Raw genomic sequence first — 14,283 nt, forward strand, 5'->3', positions numbered from 1 at the left:
TGAATGACTCAAATTCAGCACTTGTGAAACATGTTCCGTTGTCTGAAACTAACATTTTAGGTAGTCCAAACACACTGAAACTCTGGCGCAGTTTCTCTATAGTTACCTGTGATGTAGAGGATTTCACAGGGTAAATGTCCATCCACTTGGAATGAGCATCCACAATGATTAGAAACATCTCCCCGAGGAAAGGCCCTGCATAGTCCACATGGATTCTGGACCATGGTGACTCCGGCCACTCCCAAGGGTGTAATGGTGCAGTAGGTGGTGACTTGGAGTGTTTCTGACACTCCTCACATGCCTGCACTTCTCTTTCAATGTTCTCATCCATCCCTGGCCACCATACATACGACCTTGCCAAGCCTTTCATCTTCGACATGCCTGTATGAGTCTGGTGCAGGAGTTTCAATATTTTGTCTCGGCCTTTGGTGGGAATAATTACTCGGGCTCCCCAGAGCACGCAACCATCCCTCACATCTCTGTCGATACGGCTTTAAACAGGCATCGGTCTCAGTTGGCCAGCCTTTTAAGGTGTACTCATGGACTTGCGACAACAAGACATCCTTAGCTGTCCATCGTTTGATCTGTGCAGTGTCCACTAATGTGTCATCCAGTACATCCATCATCAAAACCTGCTCAGCCATCTCTTGCTCAGGTGCTGAGTCTGGTACCGGCAACCGGCTGAGCGCATCCACGTTTTCATGATGTTTTCCTGGCTTGTACCTGATGTTGTACTCGTAAGCACTCAATGTCACGGCCCATCTTTGTACTCTTGGTGAGCCCATCTGAGGTATAGGCTTCTTTTCATTGAACAGTGAGATTAGGGGTTTATGATCTGTGTAAATCGTGAAAACTCGGCCATACAAGTATTTGTGAAATTTCGTGATGCCAAATATTACAGCTAGACCTTCTTTGTCAAGCTGAGAATACTTTTTCTCAGCAGGAGAGAGTGTGCGTGACATGAACCCCAAAGGTCTCTCGCTTCCATCCTCCATCTTATGTGACAATACGGCGCCTACGCCGTATGGGGATGCATCACATGAGAGAACCAACTCACGGTCAGCAGAATAATGAACTAACACCTCTGCTGAGTTCAACAGGTTCTTAGATTTCTGGAATGCTTCCTCTTGTCTCTTTTGCCATGTCCACCGTACCTCGTGTCTCAAAAGTTCATGTAAGGGTGCCAACAGGGTTGCCAGGTTTGGAAGGAATTTGTTGTAGTAATTTAGCAAACCTAAGTATGCTTTCAGTTCAGTGACATTTGTGGGGGCAGCTGCGTCCATGATTGCTTTAACTTTGTTTTCCACTGGGTGGAGCCCCTGGGCGTCCACTATGTGCCCCAAGTACTCCATTTTCTCTTGCATGAAGGCACACTTGCACCTCTTTAACCTCAACCCAGCTTCCTCCAACCGGGTCAACACCTCATCCAGGTTCTGTAGATGGCTTACTTCATCCACTCCAGTCACTAAGATGTCATCTAAATACACTGCTACATGAGGTATCCCCTTCAAAAGACTTTCCATGGTCCTCTGGAATATTGCTGGAGCAGAGGCCACTCCAAAAGGCAATCTATTATACGTGAACAGCCCCCGAGATGTGTTTACTGTCACGGACTTTTTCGATTCGTCATCCAAGAGGATTTGCTGGTAAGCGTGGCTCATGTCTAATTTTGAGAACTGCTTACCCCCGGACAGTGTGGCAAACAAGTCCCCCATTCTGGGTATGGGGTACTGCTCCAGTGAAGCCACGGTATTTACAGTAAGCTTGTAATCCCCACACAGTCTTATTGTCCCTGTGGGCTTCAGGAGTGGCACTACTGGTGCCGCCCATTCAGCATATTTCACTGGCGAGATGATGCCTTCTTTCAACAGTCGGTCTATTTCCTCATCGACTTTTGCTCGCATAGCAAAGGGGACAGAACGCGGACGGAAGAAGCGTGGGGTGGCATCACTTTTCACATGAATAGCAGCTTTCATTCCTTTCAGGGTGCCCAACTCCTCTTTGAACACATTTTCATGTTTACTTAACACTTGCTGAAGTGTTTTTTCTGTTGTTTTGACTTGGTGCAGCTTTCTGTTGTTAGGACTGTTTTTCACTTCACCCCAGTCCAATTTAATTTCCTCGAGCCAAGCTCGACCTAGCAAGCTGGGGCCGTCGCCTTCGACCACCACCAGGGGCAGATGTTTTTTCTGCTGCTTGTATTTGACGCTGACTCGTGTTGCACCAATCACCTTAACAGGATCCCCTGTATAAGTTTCGAGCTTGATTTTGATGGGCTGCAGGCTGGGGGGCTTGCTGTCTTTCCCTGTTTCTCTGAATGTTGCTTCGTTCATGACTGTTAGGCAACATCCAGTGTCTATTTCAAAGTTCACCTTTTTTCCATCAATTTGCATATCCACAGTGTAGGGGTCTACTCTTCTTAAGTGTACCACACTGCCATGCCCTAACTTGAACAGTTTTCTGTTGTGCCCTTGACTGCACTTGACACAGTTCAACATGAAAGAGTCATCTTCAGAGCTATCAGTTTTGTTGTTATCTGCTTTCTCGCCCACATTGTGAGTACTGTAGTGTGAACTCTGCTTTTTTTCTTTCTTTACATATGTCGATCCATACTTTTTCTGGTTCAGTTTAGTCTTGCTTCTACAAGCTCTAGCTATGTGTCCCACTTTACCACAAGCATGACATTTTTCTTGTTTGTACTTAAAGTCTGCTGCTGTGTGCTTGGTTCCTTTGCAACGATAACACTCTTTATTTTCTGCTTTAAAGGTACGACTCTCCTGTTGTCCTCTAGTGAGACTGAAACATTTTGCTGATGCCCCTGAGGTCTGCAGATCCTGTGCATTTTTATTTGCAGTCTCCATGGCTACTGCAATTGACAGAGCCTTGTCAAAAGTGAGATCTATTTCTGACAAGAGACGTCTCTGAATTCGGTCATCCTTAATTCTCTCAACATCTGTTGTAACCTGTTGCAATAGTTACAATCCTGTGCCAGGCGACGCAGCTCCGCTACATATTCCATGACGGTTTCATTCGGCTTGCGGGAGCGAGAGTCGAACTTATACCTTTGCACAATTTCACTGGGCTTCGGATCGAAGTGATTTTTCATCAGAAGCACCAGCTCTTGGAAGGTTTTGTCTTTGGGCTTGGCCAGGCTGAGAAGGTTTCGCATCAAGCTGTACGTCGCTGCTCCGACGACACTTATTAATATCGCTCTTTGTTTCTCTGCATCGTCGATCCCGTTACCTGCGAAAAACTGCTCGAGTATTTCCGTATACTCATCCCAAGTCTGATTCTTTGGATCGAACGCTACTAGCGTGCCAATTGTAGCCATTTCCGCTTCGAGGTCACTGCCTTCTATTTCCAGCCGAAAACTTTTGCATTCTTTGAAAAGCTAGCCAAACCTGTAGCCGACTCCATCAATTTTTTTTCTTCTCTTTTCTTTCAGTCCGATCGCCCAAACTCCTTCCCCCTAAACGTCCTCGTCGCCAAAAAGATGTTGCATCTTCAAAAAATAAAGATACAATAACTGAGCCTTACACCGGAGTATCGTTGCACTGGTTTACTGAACCTTTCTTTCAGGGCATGTACAGAACATGAGCATCCATTTTCTACTACCTCCTACAGGACACACACTTCTTCCACTTCCTTACACATTAATGTAACACAGAACTAATACTGCCTCTCCTGACATTACCATTGTAACAACACACTCATTCTGTTTCTTTCAGAAGAATAACAGGAACTTAGGATGTAGGTATCCACGTTGGTTGAGTGTGGAGTGAGTGCATATGAGAGCATGAGGGGGGGAATGGATGTTTGTATCTGTGTGTGCCTGTATGTCTGTGTCTATATGTCAGGTTGGGTATCAGACGCCACCTCTCTGGGGACACCTCAGGCCCTCCAAGGTTTGGAGGCCTATCTCCCTCTACCACCACTTCCCCTGCCGGTGGCGGACTCCCTCAGGTGTCGGTGCGTTGGTGGTTCTTTGTGTCTGGGGGTGGGCGTCCAGGTACACACCGGCTCACTCCTTGGCGGCCGCTTATCGGGGCCTGGAGCCTGGGGCTCGCTCGGGCCCCTTCGGGGGTGGGGTGCCCCCGGCCTCTCGGCCTGGGGCTCGGTCACTCAGGCACAGCTGGCGGCCGGCGGAGCTCACGGGCGCGTCACTGCAACCCCCCCTGACTTCTGCTCCGCGGCTGCTGAGTGAGCCCTCATCTGGGACTCTCCTCAGCTCTTACTGGAACAGTGGCGCGGCTGCCCCTCTGTTGGTCTTCCATGGTTTCTTGTGTTCTGGGGGCCTCTGGATGTCTGAAGTTTTGATCTCCTCCATACCTGCTTCACACCCTGGAGGACGGGGCTGTGGCCCCCCCACACTCCCTAGCAGATCGTTACATGGAGAAACCTTTGGAATACAAGCGCGCTGATCCACACAGGTATGCACACGGGTGTTCACTGCTCGTAGACCCAAATTACACCTTTCTTGGCCGCTACTTCGAAGCACATCTGTCCTGCGTGCTGCACAACAACATTGAATATTTAGTATTTACTGCTGTTTACACTTAGCTAGATTAATGCGATGGTGTTGTGTTTAGTATGTTGCTTTGTTTCTTTTTTTTTTTTTTTGTCTTTTTTTGCTTGTTTTCTATTCTTCTCTCAACAGGTGATCCAGGAGATTTTTATTTTTTTTCTCCCCCCCTTTCTCACTGTCCCTCTCCCCTTCTGTTTTTCCTTTCCTTCCTCTTTCTTTCTCCCTTTCCTATCTCTCACTCATGTCTGTCCCGTCTGTAACATCTGGAAATAAAATATAATAAATAATAAAAACAAAGATCGACCAAATGGACCAATACGGCAATGCCACGATGATCCATTTGGCAAAGTAAATCCATTAGGTATCCTTGTTGGTCTTCAGACAACAATTCTGATGGCTAAAGAACCAAATGGGACAGGCAAAAAAAAAAAAAAAAAAAAAGGATGTAGGTATCTATGAATAATAACTATTATGTATACTCATATATTTATATAACCACTTATTTCTTGCAATACCACAGGTCCAAAACAAGTTAAGCAAATGAATGAATCAAGCGGCGATTTACATTTCTATAGATGTCTTTGGCATTTACCCAATATATCTGTAAATGATGTTCATCAACTTGTCGATATTTTTCCCCCGCGCCTCAGGGCAAAAGAGAAAAGGGATTCAAATGTTACATTTCTCAGCTGTCCCTCGTTTATCGCGGGTGTTATGTTCTAAAAATAACCAGCGATAGGTGAAATCAAGTAGCCAATTTTATTTTTTGAGGGTGCAAAACGTTTCGTGGACATCGTGGACATACAGTACTGCACTTCAGAGTCACACTGCTAGCGATCGATGCAGCGATTCTGTACTGTACAGGAGAGACGTCACGGAGGAGATCGTCTGCAGCGATCAGGACGCAGGACACAATGTGACGTAAAAAAAAGCATGCAAACTTGAACTAAAAAAATCCGCGAAACAGCGAGGTGAACCGCATTATAGCGAGGGACCGCTGTAATTTTGAAGGTAAGTCACAACATACCCTTCGTAAATAGAAACCGTTACCAGCAATCATTCATTTTTTGTGTGGCTTTTTTCACGGTTTGTTAACATGCTAGGTGTGTACTTAACAAATTTCCCACGTATGGGACTAATAAAGGTTATCTTATCTTATCTTACTTGACTAGCTGATATCGACATAATGGGGGAAACATCTGGTTTGACTATTCTTCACCTGTAGTTTGAATGCTGAACATTTGCCTGTTTAAATCATAAGACCAGTCACTATACAGAGATGTGCTTCTGAATGTGGACGATGTGTCTTCTGCTGCAGTGATGCAGTTCTGCTTGTGTTGAGTGATGTAAACAACTGATCAATCTAAACGCTTTAAACGTCAAAATTGATCATTATGTAACCGAGGACAAGGGCTGAGTAAACAGGGCAAAGAAATAAATTGATCATTTATTTATTAAATGAGTTAGACATACAAATTCCCAGTTATTTCCAGACAGGACTTACGACACATCCTGCTGATATCCCAGCTGCACATGAGACTTACCACACAAACTGTGCGAAACAACACTGCAACCCGTCACACCCCGCTTAGCGACACTGCAATCGTGGCCTGTGATCTGGGAGATAAAGGGAAGTGGCACAAACAATTAAACAAAAAACAAAAAGAGAGGTTAGTCCGCCCTTACACAACTTACTCTCAATCAATAACCGCCTTTACGGCTGGACGGACTAACCAAAACAAAATTACAAATCAATCCAAAGAACGAAAAAAGGACAGCAGAAACAGCACAGAATATTGATCAGTTTCCCTGCGCGCAGTCGATCTAGGGCTTGATCAATTCTTCTATTAGAATTCGTGGTCACAAGACAGTATACCCACTCGCACCTGAGTGAATTAATTGCCTCTGGTTTTTTTTCCACAGAAGAGCGCTGACTTCACCCCACACACCCACTAACTTTTCACAGCTCTTCAGCCAATCACCTAGCAGAGAGCAACAACTGCCAGGTGACACTTGTTACAATTAGATTTTTTATGACACAACAGCAGTGAGTGTTCCCAGCTTTGCAGTAGCGATTGACCGCAAAGTAAAGCTACCGGAAATGCACAACCCCACATCCGGTCTCAAACCAGGAAGTTAGCATTTTCTCGTGCACATAGTCAATGGCAGTTTACTCCCCAGTGACACCTTAGGACACTACTACCTTACTTGACTCCTTAGAAGAAAGAATTAATTTCTGGCTCTCCAAATACCCAAATTCAGTCCTCTTAATTGGTGGAGACTTTAACATTGCTTTAGACAATACGGTTGATAGGTGGCCTCCAGGGCCGCAGTCTTCATACAGTGCAAACTTAAAAAATTTCATGGGAAAATTTAATCTTGTGGATATTTGGAGAGAAAATTTTCCAGATGATAGACTCTTTACTTGGAGCAATAAGACAGGATCCAGGCAATCACGTATTGACTTTTGGCTTGTTTCTGACTGTATTGATAAAGATAATATTACCGTTAATATACTTGCCACCCCCCTCACTGATCATAGAGCAATTTACATTAATGTCCAAATGTTTACACTGGATAATATACCTCATAAATTCTCTTATTGGAAGTTAAATAATTCTTTACTAAATGATAAAATGGTTAACATGCAGATTAATAACTTAATTGTTTATTATTGGAACAAAGCGAACAGAGAGAAGTCCTTTTGTACCAATTGGGAACTTTTTAAATTTGAAGCATGCAAATTCTTGAGAAGATATGGGAGTCAAATTGCTAAATTAAGGAAAGCTGAAGAACAAGAACTAATAAGCAGAATTGCCTCTTATTACCAGAAGTCCCCTGAAGAAATCTCAGAGAAAGATAAATTAAGTTTACTAGAACTTCAAAATAAATTGGACGGTTTATATCGACGCAAGGCTGAGGGTGCTTTCATAAGATCCAGGAAGAGGTGGCTGGAGGAGGGCGAACAAAATTCTGCTTACTTTTTCAGACTTGAAAAATACAGATTAAAAACAAACTATTCATCAACTAAATATTAATGGCATTGTCTCTGACAATCCTAGAGAAATTTCACATTTCTGTGCCGAATTCTATACTAAACTATACGACTCAAAATATAATGAGGCTGTCTCAACAGGATTTTTCAATAATATTAAAAACCAAAATCTATTGTTGTGGAAGATAGAAGTTCTTGTGACAGCCCTCTGACTGTGGAGGAAGTTTGTAATTCCATTTTTGCACTTAAGGCCAATAAATCTCCCGGCACAGATGGTTTGACTGCAGAGTTTTATAAATCATTTTCTAATCTCCTGGCTCCGTTTTTACTGCAGGTTTTTACAGAAAGTTTAGAGAATAACATCCTCCCTCCTTCTCTTACTCAAGGTCTCATAACACTTATTCCAAAACCAAACAAAGACTTACTCTTTATTGATAATTGGAGACCCATCTCCCTGCTTAATAATGACTATAAGGTTATGGCCTTAATACTTGCTAACAGAATTAAAGAGGTCTTGGAAACAATTATTGATGAGACACAATCAGGCTTTATGAGAAACAGACACATTTCTAATAACATTAGACTGGTTTTGGATTTACTTGATTACTCTGATCTGGTACCTGACAATAGCTTCATTCTCTTCCTGGATTTTAACAAGGCTTTTGATACAATTGAACATCAATTTATTTTCCACTCTTTGGAAAAATTTGGCTTTGGCAAGTCTTTCTGTAAAGCTGTCAAAACCTTAAACACAAATGGCAATAGTTCTATTAAAATGATTAACGGCTCCACCCCGAGATTTGACCTGAAACGTGGTATTCGCCAAGGATGTCCTATTTCACCATATTTATTTTTACTTTGTACACAAATTCTTGCAACTAATATTTCAAACAGTGTTGTACAAGGAATCACCATAGCTGATAAGGAGCTCGTCATCAGCCAGTTAGCCGATGACACCACACTCTTCTTGAAGAATGCAAACCAAATCCCACCAGCCCTTACTGTGATTAGTGATTTCTCTGAGGCCTCTGGTTTATGTTCAACCAGTGGCTGCAAAGGGACTTGTCTTTGAAAGGTAGAGTGTTAATTACTAAAGCAGAAGGTATATCCCGATTAACATATGCTGCTCTCTCCTTACATCTGGATAAGAAAATTAGTAAAGATATTGACCGTATGCTCTTTAATTTTATATGGAAAAACTGTACGCATTATATTAGAAAAACTGTTGTGATGAATAAGTACGAATCAGGTGGGCTTAACGTCTTAGACTTTTCTACTTTAAATAACACTTTCAAAATTAATTGGGCTAAACATTTTCTTAGAAACCCTACCTCTATCTGGAACTTTATACCATATCATATTTTCTCTCGTTTTGGTGGCTTTAATTTTGTTTTAAATTGTAATTACAATGTTGAGAAACTCCCTGTAAAGCTTTCATCCTTCCATAAGCAGGTCCTCTTAGCGTGGACCCTCATTTATAAACACAACTTCTCACCTCACAAATACCTCATCTGGAACAACAGAGATATTTTATATAAAAATAAATCACTTTTCCTGGAAACTTGGGTCCAAAATGGGATTCTATTGGTGGCTCAGCTGGTTAATAAAGAGGGACAACTACTTACTTACAACGACTTTATTGCACTAAATAATTTTCCAATCAGTGTTCAGGAATTCTCAATGGTGCTTGGTGCCATACCCTCAGGGACTTTAATGTTATATAAAACACTGACAGCTCAATGTATATATATATATATATATATATATATATATATATATATATATATATATATATATATATAAAATTGTAGGTTGTGTATCCTTCAGGTGTTAATGGGGTTATTGAAAATGTGTATATGTGCGTATGTGTGTATATACGTAGGTATGGATAGATAGAAACATATATGTGTATATATTAAAAAAAAAAAAAAATTACACATAACATATAATGTAATTACAAGGAGGTATTTCTGTAGTCTATTGATACTAGATAGTGGAAAAGGGGTGGGATTGTCTGTGTGGAGAGGATTGATTGGAATACTGAAGATGATGTCCACTATCACTGTCAATTGTCAGTAAATATGGGCTCAAAATGTGGCCATAAATATTTTGTACTTGTAAATCAGTTTTGTACTTGTAAAAAAGATTTGTATGTGTAAAAAAGATTTGTGCGTGTGTAAAAAAGATTTGTGTGTCTTTTTTACAAACGCACAAATCTTTTTTACACATACAAATCTTTTTTACGCACACACAAATCTTTTTTACACATACAAATCTTTTTTACAAACACACAAATCTTTTTTACACATACACAAATTTTTTTTTACACATACAAATCTTCTCCCCCCAGGAACGCCTTGGTATTCCCCCGGATAAGCTGGAGGAGGTGGCTGGGGAGAGAGAGGTCTGGGCCTCTTTGCTTAGGCTGCTGCCCCCGCGACCCGGCCTCGGATAAAGCGGATGAAGATGGATGGATGGCATACAAATCTTTTTTACAAGTACAAAACTGATTTACAAGTACAAAATATTTATGACCACATTTTGAGCCCGTAAGTAAACACTTAATCTGGCTGAGGAATCTTTACATGACATATTACAAAGTCTGTATTATTAACTCTGTAATTAGGCGCCATTCTTCTTATTTTACAGCGCTGTTGTTCAATCGGGGAACGCTTTCTGTTGAGGAGAAAAGCATGAATTTGTCTGTAAACGGATTATCCATTGTTTAAATGTCCTGGTAGTAGAAAAGGAGGCAGAGCTGCTGAGAAATGTTAGGTTTTGGGCGTCGTTCCAGACCATACTCCATACCAGTTGGTGGCGGTAATGCACCTTTCACTTGTTTGCCAACCGCCAATATAACTGTAAGAAAGAATGAAAGAGAAATGTTAGGTGCTTTTTTTTTTTTTAAACGCCGCCATCACGTGAACCCGGTGTTACTCTACTCTGTGGACGCAGATGGAGTCTCTGGGAGTTGTGCTACTTTTAACCGTAATTCCTGGCCACACAGGTAAGTGAGAAAGAGCACACTTACACGAACTAAAGAATAAATAAATAAAAGTCATCAGTAAACATGTTAAAAACGGTCACGTGTCGGAGTTTCTCGACGTTTAACCGAGGCTTACATGTTTTCTGAAACACTCACACACGCTGATGACAGTGACCGTTTTAAGTTCTCATTAAACGTAGAAAGAGTTTATGAATAACGATCGTTTTCTTCTGTCTTTATTGATCGTAACAGAGCGGAAACGCAACTTGCGTAATCAAAAATGTCACGCGCTAACTTGTTGCCTAGCAACCAGTGTTTAATAAACACAAGTAGGGGAGACCGGTGTTCCAGATCTACTGGCGTTTAGATCAACTGGCGTTGGTCGAACAGATGTGTGGCAGTCTTGCGTTTCAGGAGCTGCTACCGACAAACCAGCAAAAAAACGCCAAATGTGTCATCTGTGACACTTGTGAGGTTGTCTCAAACACACTCCGTCAGTCTTGATGCTGTTGAACAACAAAATGTTTAAAAATGTGGCGAGTTTACCTGGTGATATCCTCATGCGCAACGCGATCGCGAAAACAGCAAACAAGTAACACCACGCCGATGTTGTTCACAGGACAGCAAGAGTAAACGATCGGGAGACTCTTGTCGTCGTTATCGTTCCCCTTGCACGGTTTATTTCTCCGAATTCAGCGTTTTTGCTTCACAACTAAAGCGAGCAGTTTACTTTGTGCACTAACATGGAGTCGAGTCAACCAGCGCCACCTCTGGCCAAGTGCCGCAGCCTACAGCCAGATCAACTTGTGACACACATCTGCAGCACGTTTGAATTCGTGTCATGCACAATACATTTGTACCTTTCAATTGTGTCTGTTTGTGTGTCTGTTTTTTAAATTAATTAAATTTAAAAATTTAATTAATTTAATTAGTTGATCCAAAAATCACAGATACATGCATTTATTTCCTTTATTGCAATAAACATAGATAAATAAATGTATTTCTTGTGTTCAATAAAGATATTTGTATTCTAAGACACAGCTCCGGTTGAGTTTGCATGTCCACAGGTTTTGATACTTGATCACACCAAATCGAGAATGTCCAAAGAAACTGGATTTTTAGTGGCATACAAGTATTTTTTTAAAGAAGGGCCTCACGCAATACTAACATTCTTCATGCTTCCTCTGGATTGTGTCCTCCTTCCTTCAGGCCAAGATGAAGTTCAAGTGGAGGCTGGAGCTGATGCAACTCTTGACTGCCAGGGTCCCACTGAAGGGACTATCACAGTGATAGCGTGGAACAAGAGGGGCATGCAAACAGATGGTTATGTCTTTTTCTACCGAGAAGATCGTCCTTACAAAGCCTACCAGCATCCCTCGTTCCAAGGTCGAGTGGAGCTGGGAGATCCACAAATGAAAGGTGGAAATATGTCCATCATTCTGCACAACACCACCGTTAACGACACCGGGACATATGAATGCCACATCTCATATCAGAGTGGCTCAGGACGCGACAAGAGAGTGACCCCTGAGATCATCAGTGAAATTAGCCTGAAGGTTATTCATGCAGGTGAGTCTGAAACCTCTTTACCTGTTTGTCTCTGGATGAAGCAGAATTGGTGGGTTAAGTCAGACCTAAGGGTCCAACCATCCATCTTTTTCCACTTACTGATATTTTTGATTCATGTATATCTGATAATACAGAGTACTGATGATAAGCCTCACTGTGAGCAGGAAGCTGGGAATCTTTCTATGTACCAGACACGAGACTCAACTTAAACTTTCAAAAGGATGGAAGCTAAAATACATCCAATAATATTCCAGACTTTGCAGAAAGCAGTTGGTCTGAGTGATGTGATCAGAGTGCAGTAGATAATGTCTGACAGCAGTTTGAAGAGGAAATGGATTCTGTTCTGTTCTTCACTCATCACCTACCTGACAGCTGACACCTGTTTCTCACCTGCAGGTCAGACAGGAGGACACACAGAGGATGGAGGGAAGGAGGATGGAGGGAGGGAGGGTGTAAGGAAGGAGGATGGATCTGTTGGGCTCATCGCTGGTCTGTCACTTTCTGCTTTGGTTCTTGTGTTTGGTGGTTTTGTGATCTACAAAAAATGTAATACTCCTCATATTCAGAATTCATACCAGCCTCCTGTTGAACAGCAGCAAGTTTGAAATTCTGTTATTCCAAGCTTGATATTTTCACTCAGCATGGCTCAAGACATTATCTCACGACGTACAGAAATAAATGTTACTTCATAAACATTTCTAGAATTTGAAAATCTGACCAACAGGTGGCTGAAACAAGCACAAAACCAGAGTATAATTGCAGCATCATCCACTGCTATGGGCTCTAAAAATGTGGGAGCTTTGAGTTGCTGATAAATAGGTTCCTGGTAATTGTTTCCTGTTTGTTCCCATGCTGCGTAAAACATTTAAATCTGATCCACAGATTTCGTGGTGCTGAATGTGGGATTTCTCTTTCCTAAACTCAGAGCATTACAAGCTTTTTAACACGATTGGTGTGTTCATTGATCAAAGGGTGTGAACTCTTATGCATGAACATGTTACCTCAAACAGTCCAAACAGTCTCACAGCACTTTATGAAGCAGTCACAACTTCTAATTGTGCTTCATGTCCCTGAACACTAAATTAATATTTTCCCCTTTTAAAGTCCACATCCTGATGTTGGAGGGGCTGAAACTGCTGGGTTGGGGTTGGATGGAGATGCCAGTTGGCATTCTTTCAAAGTCAGAGTTTTTAAAAAAAGAGTCTTTATTCTCAGTAAAGAGTTTGACAAACAGATGTGCTACACTCACGAAATACATGATTATGAAGTCATGCTGGCTGTGATGAAGTGAACATTTGTGTCACTGAACACAAACACTGTTTTGTGACTGTTTCATATTTCCTGTGAGACTGGGCTGACTGTGTTTACACCACAGCATTGTTTAGTGCTAAAGGAAGGATTCATTTTCTGCTTTAAATCTGTGCCCTGACTATTATCTGTGAAGTGTTTTTATACAGTGAACAAAGCTTTACATTTTCTAAGCTGATGATTTATTTTGTACATACTGTAATAACTGAATTTAATGTAACACTGGCATCAAATGACTCTTTCTGACTTAAGTTAACTATTTATTTATTTCACTACAAAAGCACCAGCCAAGGTTTGTTATTTGGTGTCAGTGTTGTGCTGCCAACTCCGAGTCCAAAGGGTCTGATGAAAACGCCAATTTTAAAATTTATATTTGAGTAATTTGTTTGTCACCTCTCCTCCAAACTGGACCTCATTCAAGGAACTGCCAAAACAGTCCAGTTCAGTTTCATGGAGGAAGGTGCCAAGTGTAGTAGGAAGTAGAAGTTTGTCAGATTTTTTTTTATTTTTTATTTTTTAAATTATGTGTTGATTTCATTTACAGAGCAGGTCCTCGTAAATATTATTTTCTCTGTTAACTTATTTCTGTTGTCTTTGAATGATACACTGATCACCTCGTCCACGGTGTGTCTTTTATCACATCTTCATCACCTCATCTCCAACTGGTCATGGCAGATTGCCCCGCCCCTCACTGAGGCTGGTTCTGCTGGAACTTTTTCCTTCCCACTGCCGCCAACTGCTTGCTGATAAGGGGTTGTTTGATTATTGGGGTTTTCTCTGTATTTTTGTAAGATATTTACATTACAAAATATTATTAAGCACCTTGAGGCAACGGCTGTTGTGATTTGATGTTATGTAAATAAAACTGAATTGAACTGAATTGCTGCTGTAAGTGCGTTT

At 41.6% G+C, this 14,283-nt stretch overlaps 1 protein-coding gene across 1 annotated transcript; it reads left to right on the forward strand.

Moving 5' to 3' along the window:
- Positions 1–10,279: 10,279 nt before the first annotated feature.
- On the forward strand, positions 10,280–14,263 carry LOC147334309 (coxsackievirus and adenovirus receptor homolog). Its single transcript, XM_086286732.1, has 3 exons — positions 10,280–10,527; positions 11,716–12,075; positions 12,472–14,263. The coding sequence occupies exons 1-3, from the start codon at positions 10,476–10,478 to the stop codon at positions 12,678–12,680; spliced, it is 621 nt and encodes a 206-aa protein (XP_086142858.1). The 5' UTR covers positions 10,280–10,475; the 3' UTR covers positions 12,681–14,263.
- The last annotated feature ends 20 nt before the right edge of the window (positions 14,264–14,283 follow it).

Source organism: Aulonocara sp. 'chitande type north' Nkhata Bay, linkage group LG3 (genome assembly GCF_057382095.1).
Source record: "Aulonocara sp. 'chitande type north' Nkhata Bay isolate Kocher_YH1m ecotype deep benthic linkage group LG3, A_spYH_male_GT1.1, whole genome shotgun sequence".
Classification (NCBI taxonomy): domain Eukaryota; kingdom Metazoa; phylum Chordata; class Actinopteri; order Cichliformes; family Cichlidae; genus Aulonocara; species Aulonocara sp. 'chitande type north' Nkhata Bay.